General features: G+C 38.0%; 1 protein-coding gene across 2 annotated transcripts in view; it reads right to left on the reverse strand.

Annotated features, from left to right (window-relative positions):
* Positions 1-4,631: 4,631 nt before the first annotated feature.
* The window catches only part of LOC149847861 (putative ubiquitin-like-specific protease 2A), a 53,509-nt gene continuing 37,182 nt past the window's right edge, over positions 4,632-20,958 (reverse strand). For both annotated transcript variants that reach the window (XM_090005008.1, XM_090005036.1), the window contains exons 13-16: positions 17,246-17,345; positions 6,393-6,512; positions 5,592-6,023; positions 4,632-5,485 (exon numbers count right to left, since the gene is read on the reverse strand). In XM_090005008.1, coding sequence (XP_089861134.1) covers positions 4,802-5,485; positions 5,592-6,023; positions 6,393-6,512; positions 17,246-17,345 — 1,336 coding nt within the window. In that variant the 3' untranslated portion in view covers positions 4,632-4,801. The remainder of the gene's footprint in view (positions 5,486-5,591; positions 6,024-6,392; positions 6,513-17,245; positions 17,346-20,958) is intronic.

Consider the following 20,958-nt stretch of genomic DNA (forward strand, 5'->3'; position numbering starts at 1 on the left):
TTTTTTTATTATTACCTTACCAACATAACAAAAAAATCAAGTTTTTACATATTATTATTAAAAAAGATATTAATATGGGTAGAAAATTAAGGATCCAAAAGAATGAAAGTTATTTTTATGTATATTCTCCTCTTTAACGCAATATTCATTAATTTAATAAGTTTAATAATTAATAAACTAGTTGCTTTTTAGAATAAAGTAGGCCATATGTTCTCTAAATTTCAGTAGTTTGAGCATTTTTTTCATAATGGTTTTTACAGTTTAAAATTTACCAAAGTTAATGATGTACTTAAAGTTTGCAAAATCTGGCAAAACAAAAATTTGACAGAGAAATTTGGCAGAATTTTATGTATAATAAAATATTAGCATTCTATTAATTTTATAAGCATAGTTAGATAAGTTTTCATGCAAAAATTATGATTTTGCCCATTAATCACAAGTTGGCGAGTAGATTGCACGTCGAGGTTGACGGATTTTTGTCTTTAATAATCACGAATTAAGGAGAAGGGTAATCCCCGGGAAATTGCCGGGGATTAGTTTGGCTAATATGCTTTACTCGATGTCATTGTTTTTTGGTAATTTTATTCAATGTTGGGTTATTGCATGCAACGTTTGAGAAAAATTGTTCACTAGTTGCTACCGGATAAAAACAGCTTCATGCTTTTCTTTGGATTTTTTTTCTACGATTAAGGAAAACCACCTCACTTATTTGCAAGCTTACGGTGTAAAAACCTCAACCCCACTATGCCCACCAAAGAGTACTCTCAGCGTGCTCCTGTAGGTTTCTAACTCACAGTCAGCTTGGTGACGTTCACAAGTCGGTCCTACCACGTGGAGAGGGTGTTGTGTGTTCTCCCCGAAACACAAATTCACGTGTTCCATTGTGTACGGAGGAATATCTTGGGACCCGCAATACTTCGTATACCAATGTTGCCCACGATGACTTTATAATAAAATAACATGTAAAAAAGGTAGATATGCTTTTGACGGAAAATGTCCTCCTGTAAGATAGATATGTGTTGGACAAAAATGTTCTCCCGCTCCTCGTTAATAGATTTGTATGTTCCACCTTTGTTTTTAGCTTGTGTTACAACACGTGGTCGTTTTCTCGTTTCTACCTGATGAGTTGTGGAGCTTGATTCATAGTTTTTTTCCTTTTAGAAAGGGGGGGGTAGTGCGGGTCCTGCTGTGCAGTCAGCGGGCGGGGGGGGCCTGGCGGGTCTCTGGGGCAGAACAAATTTTTCTTGGACCAGACTTGTTTAGGTTTAGGGTTGTCGCCCTTGCCTTGTATAAATTCTTTCTTTTCTTTCTCTCTTGTAACTGTTGAAAAGAGCAATAAGATTTTTCTTTGGGCGGCTGTGGTTTTTTTTACTCTCTCTAGTTTGATGGGAGGGTTTTTTCACGTAAATCTGTGTGTTCCTCTTCTTTGTGGTTTGATTATTCTTGTTTCTTCATTTTCTTGCTTGAGCGTTTCCTAACACTGCTTTGTGTAAAAATCAAATCAGAGAGTAGCGATTTACAATATAAATCAAATAAGAGAGTAGCGATTTACAGTAAAAATCAAACCATAGAGTAGCGATTTACAATAGAAATCATACAAGAAAGTAGCAATTTACAGTAGAAATTTGATTTATATTGTAAATCGCTACTCTTTGATCTGATTTCTATTGTAAATCGCTACTCTCTGATTTGATTTCTACTGTAAATCGCTACTCTCTTATCTGATTTGTACTATAAATCACTACTCTCTGATCTGATTTCTACTGTAAATCGCTACTCTCTGATTTGATTTCTATTGTAAATCGCTACTCTTTTATCAGATTTCTACTATAAATCGCTACTCTCTGATTTGATTTCTACTTTAAATCGCTACTCTCTTATCTGATTTGTACTATAAATCGCTACTCTCTGATCTGATTTCTACTGTAAATCGCTAATCTCTGATTTGATTTATATTGTAAATCGCTACTCTCTTATCAGATTTCTACTATAAATCGCTACTCTCTAATCTTATTTCTACTATAAATCGTTACTCTCTTATTTGATTTCTATTATAAATCGCTACTCTCTTATCTAATTTTTACTTTAAATCGCTACTCTCTTATCTGATTTCTACTGTAAATCGCTACTATCTGATCTGATTTCTACTGTAAATTGCTACTCTCTTGTCTAATTTCTACTGTAAATTGTTACTCTCTAATTTGATTTCTACTGTAAATTGCTACTCTCTTATCTGATTTTTATTGTAAATCGCTATTCTTTTATCTGATTTTTACTATAAATCGCTACTCTTTAATTTGATTTCTACTATAAATAACTACTTTTTTATCTGATTTTTGTTGTAAATCGCTACTCTCTGATCTGATGTCTACTGTAAATCACTACTCTCTTATCTTATTTCTACTATAAATCGCTACTCTACTCAGTTCGACGTTGCCACCATTATCTCTGTTATAAATCGCTCTTCTCTGTCTACTTAATTTGACGCTTGCACCCTGGTATCATGATGAACAATAGACAAAATGTTGATTCCTCTAATAGTTCAACTATTTCTCATGAACAGACAACGACAAAGAGTTCTTCAGCGATAATAGACAACAACGATGGCAAAGGGTGCCCTGTCGGCAGTAGACGACGGTAAAGAGTGCTCTGATGACAGCAGACGACGACAAAGGGTGCTCTGACGGTAGCAGACGATAGCAAAGGGTGTATCGTCAAAGGGAGCTCCTGTTATAGTAGATGGTGCATCGTCAAAGGGTGATCCAGAACATTTAGGGCGACATATTGAGAGGAGCTCCTGAGTTTACTGCCCCAGATCATAGACCTAGCAGTGTTGGCTCTATCTATGGTTGTTGTCCTAACAACATAAAACTCTGAGGGCTTACACCTTGCCTTCAAGGAATTGCCATGTTTAGGCTTGTGCATGGGGTGATGTTCATGGGATTTGAACCTAGACCAACGGCTTAGCGCCCTAGGCCCCATCACACTATGTCAAACCCCTTAGGGCTAAATTTACACACAAAATGGGGCAGGTGGTGAAAAAAACTGACCCACTTGTGCCAACACACGGCACTTTCTCACTGTGATGATTTGGTATTTATTTCATTCATGGTGAGAAAGAATTACATTAAGCTCAGCACTCTCCCATGCATGAAACAAACAAGGCCTTTGTGATTTGTATAGGTTGGAAAGGGCATTGCCCCACGTCCATGGAGTCTTAGTCATAAAATAAAATCTTTTACGACTCAAGTAGAAGTGGTTTTAGGTATTTATCAGCTTAAGCAGCCGTTGCACAGTATTTTTCTATGCTTTGGTAACCTTTTGTAAAGAAAAAGCCTTCACCCAGACGTGACTGAATTTAACTCGATTTAGGAAAAGAGAAAGCCAAATTTGCATGACTACAATAAAACCCAAGGTGGGAATAAGGTGCCATGACTTCCGGCTGCCACGTGAAGCAGTGACAAAATTCATTTTTCTAAAACTTTCTCGCTTTTTCATTAGTTCCCAAAGAACACTTACATTGCACACAATGGCAATATCAATGTCCCATCGCTTAGCTTGCAACATTAACAATCAGTCGATCACCCTATCAAATGACCAACTTGCCTTTTGCATCAGTTGGTGTGCACGAATCTTCAGTGGCAAATGGTAGGAAACTGACGTGATAAGGTGACCTGTTGCAAAATCTGGATTTCTTTCATAAGAAAATGGATGAGAAACCATTAGAAAGAAAAGGAGAAAGATACTGAATCCATCAAAATATCCTAACAAACGACAACATAGGAATCACAAGTCCTAATAGGTGACTTTAGTCTTTCACTTTGTTGGCACTGAGAGAAAAGTTAATCGTTAATCACCACTCAAAAAATCTTGATTTTTGTAACTGGTCCATCTCAGATACCTTAGAAAATCTCCACGTAGATGAAAATGAATTTCGCTTTCTCAGGAAGTAGCTTATAGGGGATGTTATCCTTGAGATGATTTCTCTTGGAAAGGTGATTCCCACTACCAATCATGACCCTGCTTCAACCGAAGGAGAAGTTCCCCGGACTCAAAGGGGTAATTTTGCAAGGCAAACACAACAGTTTGAAACATTACCATCTTGAATTTGTAAAATAAAAACCAAAGTTTCTACTTGTTTTAAAATTCAGGCATGCTCAGGCATTTCCTACTGCAATTAAAGCTCACATAACACTTCTTGTCAGGGACAAAAAAAAGGAGGATATCAGGACCGACCAGTTGAATTTGAAGGATATGTGCCAACATCTTCTTTTCAGCATAATTTGGAGCATGATAGTGGAAAGCTTGACTTTTAGATCGTAATATTGGTCACTTTTGAGAAATCAACTTTCCCATGAAAACACCAAATAGACCCGAGAAAATGAAATAAGGTTGAAGGGTAGAAGCTTGGGCAAACACTTTGACACCATCCCTCTTTGACATGAAGGTACATAACTGCGACCAACAATGAAATCGATTATTTTTTGTTTTCAAAGCAAGCAGGACAGCTCTTCTGTTGCTGAACATTCAGGGACCTAACATTTCTGGCCGTAACAGTGATACCAGTACTAAAAGAACCGACCATCCTCTATGGACTATTTCAGGGCATGGTGATGCATGGTGATGCATGATTTTGCACCCTTCAACTATCTAATAGCAGCTATTGAAGAGATATTTACAACATAATAACTCGTTCAGTGAGGGGGGGAAAGAAATGAAACTACACATGCCAACTGGAGCTGCAGCAGAAGGCACAGATGGAAAAAATCAGCAGGCTTTATCTAATAATCCCAAACAGGTTCTAAATGTCCTCGGAACATGCAACAATTTGTGTACGTCGTCTTTCAGGCATGAGTTTCATGCGTTTATGAGGCGGTTGATGAGCACTATCTTCTTCAGCAATAACCACTGTCTCTTGCCCCTGTGCAGCTGACAGACTTTCATGGCTGCTAATATCAACCAAAACCACATTGTCTCCAGGCTCAAGCTCAAGCTCTTTTCTCACAAATGCTGACCCCTCTGCGGTTTCTAAACATTCAATGTCCCGATTGAATGAAACCAGGAGATTTTCTTGGCACGAGAAGAACGAATCTGCATTCTCTTTGCTCTCAGCAATTGCATCATCGTCTGCATTTATACATTCTCCATTCTCAGGTGAGTCGCAACTTGGCTTATCTGCAGGTCTATGGCTGGGCGAGGGAGGGTCAGTGCCTTGATGGGTTTGTGGCTTCTCACCAAGGTTTCCTTCTGGCAAATTGTGCTCCAACCGGGACCCACAACTTGAGGACTCACAAGAGGCAGAATGATCTGAACAAGGTTTGGGTTGCACTGAATACTGACCACTTAAGCTGCAGAGTCCACTAGCACTCCGCTCAACTAGGCAATTGCTCTTGGACGTATTGGAGAATGTACATGACTCCGACTCATGTTCAGCTTCTTCAGAGGACAAATATGAAGTACCAGGTAATTCTCCATCCGCTTCATTCTGTAAACAAGTAAAAAAAGAAGATAAGAAACGAGTTGTTCATATGCTTGATTTAGTGAGGGCAAGATGAAAATGTTTTCAAAATCAAGGGAATGATATCAGTTACCTCCATTTGCATCATGATGCTGTCAAATTGTTGCATGGACACAGTATGCTGGAAAGAGTGAAACTGCCCATCTGCAGAAGATGAATCAATAGGTCCTGTCACAAAAATTTCCCTGTAACCCAGACCTTCTTTATCATCTTGAGCACAGGTAAAAATTGAGGGTGCCAACAATTCAGAGACACCTCCATTGTCAACACCAGAACCAAGTGGATGTCCAAGAGACAGTCCTGCTGGATCACATCTATCAGATGCAAATTCAACAGCCAGGTCATTCTCAGAATCCTCTTCAGGTAACTTTGCAGCTTCATGGCAATCAGTTGCCACCATATGAGAACCTGTACAAGGTTGATCCTCAAGAAGTTCATAGATTAGCTTCTGGATAAAAAGGCGCTTAAGAGAAGCCTCTGCTGGCGGAAACCAACCTTTGTTAAGCTGAAAACAAAATCAGCAATAAATTAGGTTCTTGTTTATTGCTCAGTGAACAAAAAAGATGCTATTTTCACAGGTTAATTGTTCATGTGGAACACCAAACAAGACATTCCTAATTCTTTAGCAGCTAGCAACTAAGTGTTTGATTTCAAAAAGTAGCACATCTTACCAACAATGTATGACATTAAATGCAAAACCACCATGGAAATCAATGTAAGCTGATAGTGTTGACAATGACAAGCAAACACGGAAGGAAATTTCAGAAAAGAACCGCAGCTCAGCAGAAGATGCTAACAATAGGTTCTAATCTAATGAAATGAATGTTGCACTTATTTTACTTTAAACCAATACACCAGAAAGAAGATAACTTACAAAGTTTGAGAACTTTGTTATACTAAAAGGGTTGAAAGTCAAAGGAGCCTCCTTCAAAAACAACTCCACATAATGCAGCAAGAAAAGGCCACAATCAAATGAATTTTCCTGCTGAGGTAACTGAAAGCATAAAAGCAGATTAGAACGTGGAAAAGAATAATAAAACCCTTCACCAGATAAAAGTCATTTTTGCAACAGCTTGGTCATTCCATCAAGAACATGAGCCTGGGGAAACTGTGCAGTGTTAGCAGGTTTATAAATATGTTGCCAATTGCCAATAAAACTTACGAGAGCATTTACAAGGTTTCTCTTTAAAGGTCCACAGCACAAAGACAACAAACAAAAGGATATGACATCTTATTAAAGTGGCTTAATGATAAATTTGCTTTCCATGCATTCAAAAGGTTGCAAAATATATTGTTGTAATTAGCTGGCCTTGCAGCACCAACTATTGGACAGTATAGGCATTCAAATAAGATAAATGAATTGATTTTATAAATGCTCCAAACCAACCAATTGAACTGAACAAACCCATCATCCCCATCCCGCATGGACATGAATTCAAATTTGTTTAAGACAAATATGGGTCTCCAAGTTTCCGCTCTTTATCTGTAAACCTCTATGTTTGCATTCACGAGCAAGAAAAAACAACATAACAGTATCACATAGGGATGCATAAAGCTGAAAATAGTTTATGAAATATAAAGATATATTGTTCGCATTATCATCACTATTTGAAGGAGAAAACCCTTACATGACATTTCAAGGTAAATTTCCTAAACATTCAATGTTCATAGGAATTGAGATTGCTAATGTGGTTGGTCGTTGTGTATGGGTGGGTAATGTACCTGTGTTGGAAACATGAATCTTCATGACCTGGCAGCAAAGGCAAATATGCAATAGTCAAAATGCTCACTATTCATGTGATCTATAGGTGCAAAATTGGCATTGTTGTACCTGCTTTTTTACCCTCACAGCAATGCTGCCTAGCTATTTATCCACTCCCATACATGAGACTAATGAGCTAGATCTAAAATGCAAAAGGGATCCCTTATCTTTTTATCGCAATCAAAACATTATTTGTAAATTCCTAAGAAGAAAGCCACTAAACTGATAAAATGCTGAAGATATGGTACATTGTGGATTTGATACCAATGTTGTAAGTATCGATATGTATCATTACTATCAGGTAAATCAATACGATACACACTCATATTGTGATACAGTGTGTATCGTATGTGTATCAGGTACAATACAGGGGGATACACCCTTTGTATTGCACGATACAGTACGATATAGGGTGCATCATACAATACACCCTTTGTGTGATTTTAAAAGTCCCAAAGTTACTTTTTGGGTTTTGGGTTTTAAAACCCTCCCTAGGGCTGATTTCCCCATTGGTGTAGGTAGGGGTGGCAATTTCTGACACGACCCGCCAACCCGCCTCTTAGGCGGGTTCGGGTTGGGCTTAAGCCAACCCGTTTAATAAACGGGTCGACCCGCGTAACCCATTTATTAAACAGGTCGGGTTCGGGTTGGGGGTATGCCAACCCGCCAACCCGGCTGACCCGTTTAATAAACGGGTTAGGCGGGTGGGTCAACCCGCCAACCCGACCTGCCAACCCGATCCGTCAACCCGCCAACCCGACCCGCAAACCTGAAAACCTGTTTACCCGACCCAACCCATTTATTAAATGGGTTGGCGGGTCGGGTTCGTGTTTGCCACAGCTGACCCGTTTAATAAACGGGTCGGGTTCGGGTTGAGGTATGTTGACCCGCCAACCCGACCCGCCAACCCGCCAACCCGACCCGATTGCCACCCCTAGGTGTAGGGGTCATTAGAGGGGAACTCACACACCCTAGGAGGCTTGAGAGCGTTGTGGGGCTCGATTCTTGGACAAGGGAGAGGGTTTTTGCGGTTTTCTCATATAAGAGTGCATCTTCACCTATTTTTCACTCAAGAAAGTGAGATAAAGTAAAAAATCCATTTTTTGCTTCATTTGTTTATAATTGAAGTTGAAGGGTAAGCCCCTTTCTTTTTTGATATTTTTACAAAATATTTCTTTATTTTACCCTTAATTCCATTTTTTTGCCCTTAGAATTTACAATTTATCACTAAACTGTGTTATTAAACATTGTTTTACATCTTTGTGGTGATTAGATTTAGTAATGTGTGTCATAAGAGGTCGATAGAAGGTGGAGGTCTTGGAAGATGCCTTCCAAAGAATCCTACATTGAAATATTGTACACCAGCTGACTTATAGCAACTCCACCGTGAAATTATGTACTCAGCGCAATCTTTCTGATATTCATGTTTAGCTTCTTACTAGTCTTATTGAAGATGATAAAAAAAGCACAAGAATATGCAACATTGATTTAGAAGATGAAGATGACCTATTATACATAGTCACAGATATCGATGATATTTTGAAAATATTGCGACATTATCGCTGTAAATTCAGCAAACGATAATATCGTTAAAATATCGCAATATTTTGAAAATATTGTGATATTATCAAGAGAATATCGCTCATGATATTATTTATTAGTTTTACTGTTTTTATTTATTTTTTACATTTTAAATATGTTTTTCTTATTTCTTTTATATTAAATCACACGGATTTGGCAAAGCAGGTGCCGCACCCGCATCGACGTGATGCGGGTGCGCATGCAGCACCCGGTGTGGTCAACACGACCTTGGGTGCGTTGACCGCACCCAGGGTCATTTTCGTCCAATTTTCGAACGTAAAAAAAAATTGCCTGATCAAAAGGGATGCGAAAGAGGATTAGGGCAAATTTTTGCCCTAATCCTCTCCTCTCCCGCGCAGCTCTGCTCTCTCGCTCGCCTCCTCTCCTCCCGACATCTCTCAGGGGAGCCCAACGCCACCTCCTCCTCTCCCTCGTCGTAGACCTCCAGCGATCGCCAACGTCAACCCCACTCGCAACCCCGACGACGCTCGGAGCCACCTCCTCCTCTCCTCTCCTCTCAGGTAACCTCTCCCTCATCCCCTTCTTCTATCTTTTCCCAACCCTTCCCCCCTCGCTCTCTTGTTGGGTCGGCAGGGGAGGGGCCGAGGCCCCCTGCTCCCTCTGATTTCAGGTGAGAGGTCGAGCCCCCCTCCCTGCTCCTTCTGATTTTAGGGGAGGGGCCGAGCCTCTCCCTGCTTCCCTGTTTTCGGCAGAAGAAGGGTCGATCCCCCCTCCCTGCTCCCTCTGATTTCAGGGGAGGGGTCGAGCCCCTCTCTGCTTCCCTGTTTTCGGCAGGGGAGGGGCCGAGCCCCCCTCCCTGCTCCCTCTGATTTCAAGGGAGGGGCCGAGACCCTCCCTGCTTCCCTGTTTTCGCAGGAGAGGGGGTGAGTTCCTCCTTGCTCCCTATTTTTCTAACAGTCAGGGGTGGGGCGAGGCCCCAACCCTCCCCCCCCCCCCCCCTCCTCGTTTTCCCTGGACGGGACGAGAGCTTGGGCCGTCCTGACAGACTGAGCCTACCCCTCAACCCTCCTTTATGAGCCGAGAGTTGGACTCGATATTATAAATCTTGATTGTCTGCATAATTGATTTTAATATAATTTTTTTTTTGTTTTCAAGACAAAAATGACGGATAAAGGGAAAGAACTTGCATCATCCTCATCCCCACATGTGAGTTCTACTGCTAGTTTTGTTGATAGTTGTAGTGGGAGTGATGATGTGGGGTCACTATGGGTACATGTAGATAAGCTTGCAAAAACTGTAGAAGGAAGCGGTGGAAACAAGAGATTTTGTTGAGTCTTACACAAGACTGAAGGCTCATTTGTTGAAGATACCAGGACATGGCATTTTAGGATGTAGAAAAGTTGATGAGGCAATGCGAAGACAATACAAGAAAATACAGGAAGAATATGAGAAGAGAAAGACAATTAGTGATTTTTGTGCAATTAATGTACCATTTGGAAGCCACCAAGAAGATGCTGAAAAAAAAAAGTCAATGTAGGAGGTAGAGGAACGATACAAGCAGCATTCAATACATATGGAAGAGAGGATATGGATAGAAAAGTAGGGAGGTATTTTTATTGTAGTTCACTCCTATTTAATGCGGCTAGAAATTCTTATTGGAAGGATTTAGTAACATCTTTGGCAAATTGTAATTTGACTGGCTATATGCCTCCAAGCTCAGAAAAACTATGAACCACACTTCTTGCAGAAGAGAGGAAAAATGTGGAGAGGTTGCTGGAGATTAAAAAATATTCATGGAGCAAAATGGAGTTTCTATTGTTTCTGATGGATGGACAGATATTCAAAGGCGTCCACTGATCAATTTCATTGTTTGTTCGCTTAGTGGCCCAATATTCTTGAAAGCAGTTTATGCATCCGGAGAATATAAAAATGCAGAGTATTTGAAGGGGTTGTTTATAGAAATCATAAAAGAAGTGGGTGATTAGAAAGTAGTACAAATCATTACAGACAATGCTCCAGTTTATAAAAGTGCAGCGTTGAGTTTGGAGAGTGAGTACCCTCATATTTTTTGGACTCCTTGTATAGCACACAGCTTAAATCTGACCCTAAAGAAAAAGAAAATTCGCAAGCATATGTTTTATGCTCATGGATTGAAGATTTAAAAAGAAATGTCAAAAGCATTAGAAATTTTGTTGTTAACTACCATCGTGCTAATGTTATATTTAATAGGTATTCTGACCTAAAATTGTTGAAGGTCGCTTAAACATGTTTTGCGTCCATCATTGTGATGGTGAAGAGGATTAAAAAAAATGAAGAATGTTTTGGTTAGCATGGTGACTGATGAAAATTGGACATTCTATCGTGTTGATGATGATGTAAGGCTCAAGAAATTAAAAAATTCATTATTGATATGAGTTTTGGGACAGAGTGGTATATTTTCTTCAATTTACGCAACCTATTTAGGAAATGTTAAGAGAAGTTGATAAGAATGAGCCCATGCTTCGCAGAGTTTATGAAATGTGGGATAATATGATTGAAAAAATACAAGTTGTAGTTTTCAAGCATGAAGAAAAAAATCCTGCATTGGATGATTCAGAATTTTTTAACCATATTCATTCAATTTTATTCAGAATATGGGATAAGAGCAACACTCTTTTGCATTGCATGGCATATTCTCTTAATCCAAAATATTATGCAAATAAGTGGCAGGCAGGTAGTATTGGTCGTGTCCCTCCAAATTTAGACCCAGAGTTATCAAGACATAGAAATATGTGTATGATAAGACTTTTTCCATAAGCATATCTTCTAAATCAAGTCACACAAGAGTTTAGAAAATTTTCATCTTCGAGATTATATAGACCGGCATTATTTGCGAGAGAGGATAATATAGATCCTATCACATGGTGGTCAACATTTGGATCAGAAACACCTCTTCTTCAACGTTTTACATTAAGATTGCTATCGCAACCTGCTAGTTCATATTGTTGTGAAAGAAATTTGAGCACATATTCTCAAATCCACAACATGAAGAGAAACAAACTCACCAACAAGCGTGCAGAGGATTTAGTATATATTCATTCAAATATTTGACTACTTTCACGAACCAATGGTGAATACAGGTACTAATTTACTCTCTTAGTTATTTGAATATTTCTTAGTTTTTCATTTAAATATAATTGTATTGTATTTAACATTTTCAAATTGGGTTTGTAATGCAGACAAGGAACATCCAAAGTTTGGGATGTAAACCCAGAAGAGTGTGACTTCGAGAGAGAGCATGATTTCAACATGACAAACATAGATTTATCTGAGCCCAATATTCCTTCTAATGATGCATTTGATGATGATGAAGAAAATTAATAAGATACATTACTTTATCGTCATATACATTGTAGGATATACTTTTGGTATGTAATTTAGTTCTTTTCTGTTTTACTTATTTGATTGATATTTAGGTTGATTTATGTAATTGCTTTACTTATTTGATTGATATTTAGGTTGATATATTGCATGCATGATGAATGATATTATGACAATGTTAACTGTTAAAACTTCAAAATTATATATATATATATATATATATATATATATATATATATATTTACATTTTTGCCCTGCCGCACCCCCGCACCCAAGGTTTTTTAAAGTGTCGCACCCCCGCACCCGCACCCATGTGACATAGCTTTTATATTTTTTACATATTTCATTTATAATTTATGTATTTTTTGTCTAAACATGATATTCTCTTACTTATTTTTGTTATTTTTGTTATTTTTGTTATTTTATATATTTTTTAAGCCCCAAGATTTTCATGAGATTTATCACCAAACCTATAATATCCCGAGAAATAGCCTGCCGAGATATAGATGATACCGATATTTGTGACTATGCTATTACTATCTCAGGCTATTAAACGATGCAATAAACCAAGGTTGTAAGTAGCGTATCATAACCCGTATCGGTCAAGCCCAAAGTAAGATACGTATCATAGCATATCGTAAAAAATCATAAATTTCACTAAAAAGTCTTTTAAAAATCTAAAAAAATCATAGAATACAAGAAAAATATATTTATGTAATAAGATTAATTAAATATTTAATAGTCACACATTTGGTTGTGTGCATCTAATCATCACAAATACAATTGGTTAAGACAAAATAATGATATATTCAAAAGCCAAAAGATTTTCATAACTTATTATAAAAGTTAAAGTTACATTTTTTAGTTTCAGAATGCCATGCTAAGGGAAAAGACATACAAGCTAGAGTTCAAAAACATATCTATATATAAAAGTCACCTTTATTAACAAACTTTGACTCAATGATTTTCTTCGTTTATTGCATCGTTCAATGACTTGAGATGATGATGGGTCATCTTCATCTTCATCTTCATCTTCATCTTCATCTTCATCTTCTGAATCAGGGGCCACCTCTGGCAATTTCTCTCACACAAATGTTGCGCATACTCATGTCTTTATTTTATCATCTTCTATAAGACTAGTAAGAACCTCGACACGAATATCAGTAGGAATACAATGTGTACATAATTTGACGGTAGAGTTATTATGCCCTACAACATGACATTTAAATATATACAATCCTCCATAAATTACAAAACCACAAAAGTTACACTTCACTATTTCTTTCAAACCATCTTCAAGTCAACTGGTGTACAATATTTCAATGCAGGATCCTCTGAGAGGCATCCTCCAAGACCTTCACACTCCATCAACCTCCTAGAGTATGGATTGCTAAATTTAATCACTACAAAGATGTAAACCAATGCTCAATCACACACTTATGGGCAAATTTTGAGTTCTAAGGGAACCAAAAATGAGATTAAGGGTAAACAACTAAAAGTAAAGTAATATCTTCTAAAAACATAAAAAAAGAAAGGAGCTTACCTATGTCACAGAGATTTGGCCAACAGGGTGCCGCACCCGCATCGATGCGACGCAACTCGGGTGCGGTTAACACACCCAAGGTCAAAAATGTCCAAATCTGGACTAAAAAAATACGATGAAAGGGGGTTGGGCAGGGGATTATGGCAAAAAAATTTACGCCCCCAGCACCTCCCCTTCTCCTCTAAGTCCTCTCCTACTCTTATCTGGTGTTGCAACGGCGACTGCACGTGCAAGGTATGTCTCTCTCTCTCTCAATCTCTCTGGGTTCTGCGCCGACAAACCCAGCCCAGCAGGTTGGGTTCTACACCGAGTCACCGACAAACCTAGCCCGGCAGGGATACTGTGAGATTCCTAATGGTCATAGAGAGCATGCATCTTAGAGATGCATGTTTTGTCATTTACTAATTCACGGAGTTACGTATTGCATGAAAGAGCATATTGAAGTGGTTGATGGAAGAACGACATGATGTTCATTGGCTACAGATGAGGCACAAGCTGAGATACGTGCTAATATAAAACAACAACAACAACAACAACAACAACAACTACGCCTTCATCCCAAAACAATTGGGGTCAGCGATATGAACCAAAAAAGAAATTCATTTTGGGTCTTCCACATGAATCCTTTTCCTCCAATCATTTATATCCAACGCCATGTCCTCGGTGAGGTTCAAAGCATTCATATCCTTTCCTATCATCTCCATCCAAGTCTTCCTAGGCCTACCCCGACCTCTTTTAACTAATATATTTTCCCATTTCTCCAACCTTCTAACTGGAGCATCATTAGGCCTTCGCCGAATATGTCCAAACCACCGTAAACGATTCTCTCGCATCTTATTTTCAATGGGTGCAACACCTACCTTCTTACGTATCTCTTCGTTCCGAATCTTATCTTTTATTGTATTTCCACACATCCATCTAAGCATCCGCATCTCAGCTACACTCATTTTTTGAATATGATGTCTCTTGGCAGCCCAACATTCCGTACCATATAGTAAAGCGGGTCTAATAGTCGTCCTATAAAACTTTCCCTTCAACCGCAATGGCATTCTACGATCGCACAGCACTCCAGTAGCACTTTTCCATTTCATCCACCCAACCTTTATCCTATGATTTACATCTCCATCAATTTCTCCATACTTTTGAATGATGGATCCCAAATATTTGAAATAATCATTCACCGGTATATCTTGCTCACCAAGCTTCACTACACTCACATCACTACTTCGTTGCTTACTAAACCGACATTCCATATATTCAGTCTTACTCTTACTCAACTTAAAACCTCTAGCTTCCAATGTCTGTCTCCATAATTCTAACTTAGCATTAACCCCAGCTCTAGACTCATCAATCAAAACAATATCATCAGCAAACAACATACACCACGGTACATTTTCTTGAATTGATCTCGTAAGCTCATCCATCACTATTGCAAATAGGAAAGGGCTTAAAGCAGATCCTTGATGTAACCCAACCGTTATCGGGAAATTGGTTGTCACCCCTCCACAAGTGCGGACATTGGTTACTACTCCTTCATACATATCTACGTGCTAATATAAAAGAAATTAGAAATATGAATATTAGATTAAGGCAGCGAGTGACACTAAAATTGGCACATGCTCGGGCAATGGCTGCACAACAACCAACTGAAGAGCCACAAGGCCCAAAACAAGATATCTATGATGCAGAACGTGGATGTTTGATAGTGAAGATGATTCATGTTGTTTTGTATCTTTTGTCACAAAACTTATGTGCAATGGAATCTATATTTAGTTGATTGTAACATGAGACATCTATGTGATGTTTAGTTGAATCATGAATGTTTAATGACAATATTTATGTTTAGTTAATTTTATTGTATAAATGTATTTTGTTCTTGCATTCTATGACTTTTTTTGGATTTTTTAGATTTTTTTAGTGAAAATTGTGATTTTTTACAATAAGTATCTTATTTTGATCCTGGCCTATACGGATTACCATACACTTTTACAACCTTGTTTGATACTAATAAAAAAAATGCTACCCTCTAATGTTATGAATAAGAAAGACTATAGCATACATAGCAGCTGCTAGAGGAGGAAATAGGAAACAAAAATCATTTAGAAAAGAAGGATTTTGTTTAAGCAGGCCAGCAGGATGTTATATGAAAAACAAGAAGTCTCTAGCAAGTGGAAAGAAAATTCTGTGAACTACACCAGTATATCAATGAATCATTTGTTTAAAAAGGAAGAGTATCAACATCAAACGTACATGCAGCTTTGAGAAACAAAACTAAACTGAAATTGTGCTTATAAAGTCCAAACTAGTCAAAGTCATTCTTCCATTTATGAGAAAAGCAAGCCCAAGAAGTGAAATTCATGATTGCCAGCTAATTCCCATGAAAGCAAAGCGAGCTTCCCTATGGCTTTTCAACTTTAGGGAGATGTTTTGTTTCTCATTCCCAAAGCAAACAAAGGTTTCTAGTTTACTGTGCCTCCAGCAACCCAAGAATATAGTACGTACATGGGTAGGCCATAGGTCCAATGCATTTATTTAACACCAAGATTTTCCATCATAACAAGGCCAAAAAATTATGTGGGCTTTTGTACCTCCCTTCCTCTTTCCTTCCCTAGACTTCCAGCAATGTTATGGGATGCTTGTGTTGTGGAACTTGAAATTAGATTGGAGGCTTTGTCCTTTATGGATGAAATCAAGGTCCTTAAGAGTAGAACGGAATCTTATTTTGGAAGCTCCCACACCCTGCTTCGTTCTCGCCATGACCAAGAAAGGGTTGAATGGAAGCATCAAACATAAATGAGCATGCCTCTACCATACTTAAGGTAAAAACTGCCAAAAAAGGGAAATATAGGTACAGAAACCAGCTACACAAGCATTTGACATGTAGGCATGCTTTAACATTTGATGCCGTGTTATATACTGGACAACTCACATTGAACGATCATTTACAAAACAACCAAAAAGAAAGACAATAAAATTAGGTAAATGTTAAAAAGAAGCTGTGAAGCAATCATAAACTAGAGGAAATCAACTTGTAAAGATTTTGCAATGGTAGAGTAAGATACATAAGTACCAAAAGTCAACACCTGCACACACACACACACACAGATGTATCATGTTCATGGGTTTTGCGTATATGCAACAAATCACTCTGGCAAGAAAACTTAAATTCGAACACAGATTCAGAAAGATTCACAACTATATATTTTTTTCTTTAAAAAAATTAGAATATTGAAAATCTTTGCGGGCCACTTATGCTGATGACCAAATAACAGATGTGCAGTAGTATCTAACAAGTGCATAGAATCCAGTCTGATGCAAAGCAAGTCACAATCAATACACTGGTACATGCTAAGCATCAAGTATAATAGCTTATGCTTTGGTGCAAGGGTGACTAAGAATCGTGTCAGCTGGCCTTCAAAAGCTATGATGCCATTTTCATTTCTCCAAAATACATCTAGTGATCATACTAAAGATGTCACATGAAAATATGTAGATGAAGAAAAGATAGTGGGAAACATACCTCTAATGAAACAAACCGCATATTAGAAAACTTCAATGCATCATCTGCAACTGATTCCTTTGCTTCCATGCGCCTCGCCTTCCATTCCTCCCATAGATAACTGCCATATTACAATAAATCAGTCTCGAGGTGTAACCCAATAGGACAACAAAACCACGGGGTATTCATTGAATGCCGGGTAAGCTTACAGGATGCATCATAAATTGGACAGAAACATATAGTTCTATATACTGGATCCTAGGCGGCATGGATATAACTGTCAGGTTTGTCCAAACTGGGGAAAAATATCAAAGACAAAAATATTAAAAAAAAACAGCACGAATGAAAAGTGAAAATTTCGATCAGTATGGTTGCTAACAGGTTGCCAACCCCAGATCAATGGCAAGCAAGACTTCAGATAAAGTTCTCCCACATGAAGCTTCATGGCTTACGCTGATTTGAGGCCATTTAGGAGTACAAATATGAAAAATAAAAGGCCACCATGCAAACAAATGATAACAAAATTTAGAACTGATGATCTTGATACATATTGTAAAAGAAAATAATGGTTACTCCTCAAAGAGAATAAGATGCCTAAAATACAGATTGGACCTTGTTTAAGGTCACATATAGCTCTATTGATTTGATAATCTATTGTTTTTTAACCACCCACACAATAATCAAGGTTTGACCCATAGACTTGGGTTAAAGCAAGGTGAACAAACTAGGAAGCGGGAAACGATACAGGAAGCGGAAGCGAGAAGCAAGGCATTTTAAAATTTATAGGAAGTAGGAAGTGAAGTATCAATTTGAAAGTGAAATAGGAATAAAAAATAAAACAATGTGGTAACTGAATAGGAATCGAACAAGAAGCAAATAAAATTGATCATTCTTATATTTCATGATTTTTCAGTAAAAGAGTTTAATTTTTGTTAGAATCTAACAATGATGGTTACCAATTTAGAGAAAATACATGGGGAAGTGAGTGGAAGCTAGAGAGGAAAAACATGAAAAGAAACGTGAGAAAAGCATATAGGAAGCATAGACCATGTGTGTGGGAAGCATAGAAGAAGTGTGGGGGAATCAAGATTCCCATGAAGTTTCGGAAGAGGGGAGTATGACGCTTCCGAAGCGAGTTTCCGGGAAGCATGCATCCCACCTACCTAAGAAGCTTCCGGTAACTCTGAGTTAAAGCCCCCACAAAATGACACCTTTGGCATCCATTCAAGATACATTCAAACCATGGGAAATAAGTTAAGGGATAGTCTCATGCAAACAGTCCCCTTCTTTACCACCATCTAAAAGAATCTCAGATTGTGTCACATATTGTGTCATCATAAATGAGTTATCAAGATATGCTTGGGAAATTCTGTTTCAAAATATCCAGATAAACAACAAATATTGAAGATATGTATGCTAACTTTGAGTTCAATAACTCATGGTTCATTCTTAGTCAATTTACTGTAGGGATGGCAGTGGACCGGGGGAAAACGGTGCCCCGCCCTGCCTCACCCTGTTTGGACCAGGGATGGAGGACATAAAACGGGGAATGGACCGGGGATGGAGGTTAAAATCAAAACTTGTATGGGGATGGAGGAGCAGATGGACTTACTCTTGCCACCGCCCCGTCCCCGATCCCCATTAAGAAAATTACTATTATACCCTTATACATATTATAAAATCCTATATATATATATATATATATATTTCTAACCCTAACATAAAACCCTTTCTCAAATCTCTCCTCTATTCTTTCTCTCCCTCCTCTACCGAGCCGCACGAGCTCTCATTTCTCTCCTCTCTTTCCTCTTCTTTTTCTAAAAGCGGAAGGCAGCAGCGACGGAAGAACAGTGGAAACAGGGCCCTGCCCTGCCTCACCCCATTTAGACAAGGGATGGAGGACAAGAAACGGGAAATGAACCAGGTGTAATGAAATGATGGTCTTCCACAAAAGTACAAAAGTTCACAATAGGTGTCCATTGGAGACACTACAAGCACAACCCACAAAAGGGTATAAATGAAAGAACATAAGATAAAATAATAAACTTTTATTTCTCATCAAAAATGCTTAAGAAGCATTGAATTACAAAGGAGAGGGGATCACCCCTATTTATACAAGAATAGAGAGAGGGGAGAAGAGCTCTTCTCAAAGTCCAAGGGCTCTATTTATAGCTGTTAGACTAGGTCCAACGACTATATCTCTAGTCAAGATCTAATGTGATCTTGACTAGATAAATAGTCTAGTTCAAAATGAACTAGACGAAAATAAAAATAAATAATATATATTATTATATTATATAATATTACATTTTTATATTTTTAACACCGGGGATGGAGGTTAAAATCAAAACCCGTGCGGGGATGAAGGCGGGATGGAGGGCAAAATTTTGAAATGGAACAGGGGTGGAGACCCTGTCCCCCGCCTCTGCCCCGGTACACTGCCATCCCTAATTTACTGTTATATATAATATGATGTGAAGCGATGAGACACTAAGATGCCTTTTATTTTTTGCCTCACATACGATGCAAATATCATGATATATGCCACATGACTGCTACATTTACTCTGGTTGTAATCTCTATTTGATAGTAGGTAGGCCTTGATCTTTCCACTTATGCAACATATTGTGCAATCTTACATGGTTTGTCATCTATTTTCAGTTGCTATTGTTTTTCTTCACATTTCTTTTATAATTTCCTCGTCCTTATTTATTCAATTTTCCTCTTTGTGCAAAACTATTTTGTCCCTAGGGAACCTGCAAGTTAGTGAGAACCGAGACCTTACCCATGCTTGTTTAATGACTTTGGTAACAAAGAATCAAGGATAATAATGATAGAAAACTATGGAACTTTGATAACAAGGATAGAAGAAATGCATACTTCATTCACTTGAGCACAACGCAGGGCACAAGCAGTCTGCTAGGTAAAGAAGGGGAAGGTGAACACTCTTCCATACTAATATTTGCATAAAAGGGAAAATTCCATTTATGGGCCAACCTTTTGCCTATAATTCTAAAAATTGGCCACATGTTTCTGAAATTCCAGATATGGACCAAACTTTCCCTAAAAACAGTCAAATATGGACCTCAGGTCAACATATACCATCTTGAAAAATGTGATTTATTTTCGGTTTCTTGCATTGTACCCTAGAAAATTGAAAAGTATTCATTGATCCTTATAAAAAAGAAAAAGTAAACAGTGAACTCTTAATGATGAAAGTCACTGTTGTACTTTGAAAAAAAGGTCAGTGCTGTAATTTGGCTTGTGATTTAACCTGGGTTAAAAGACAATAATAAATAAAGGCCCTTGTTTGGCAGTTTTCATGACAATAGAGGCCCAGATTTGGAATTTCAGAAACGTGAGGCCCATATTTGAAATTAAGGGCAAAAGGTTGTCCCCTAAATGGAATTTTCCTTATAAAAAAATTTCCCCACATTACTTTGATACTAATCTAGAGACCAAAAGCATAATAAATTTGTCAAACATGTCTTTTGTTTCTTTTCTTCTGAAGCATGTTTTCTATTATTTTCCAGGTCTTAGGACAATGTAATCTTGGATTTCGAACTGGCTAAAGGACTACCTTTGAATTTTTCAAGATGATGTGAATATTTCATTTCATGTGGAATGGTTAACTTTGAATTTTCATTACCCAACTAATACATGTAGCTCCCATTGCATGGAAAGCTTTTAGTAAGAAATGATTTTTTATGTTTCATAAAAATCTAGTTAGTGAG

The sequence above is a fragment of the Nuphar pumila genome, chromosome 1, assembly GCF_984573655.1.
Source record: "Nuphar pumila chromosome 1, dmNupPumi1.hap1.1, whole genome shotgun sequence".
NCBI classification, from domain to species: Eukaryota; Viridiplantae; Streptophyta; class Magnoliopsida; order Nymphaeales; family Nymphaeaceae; genus Nuphar; species Nuphar pumila.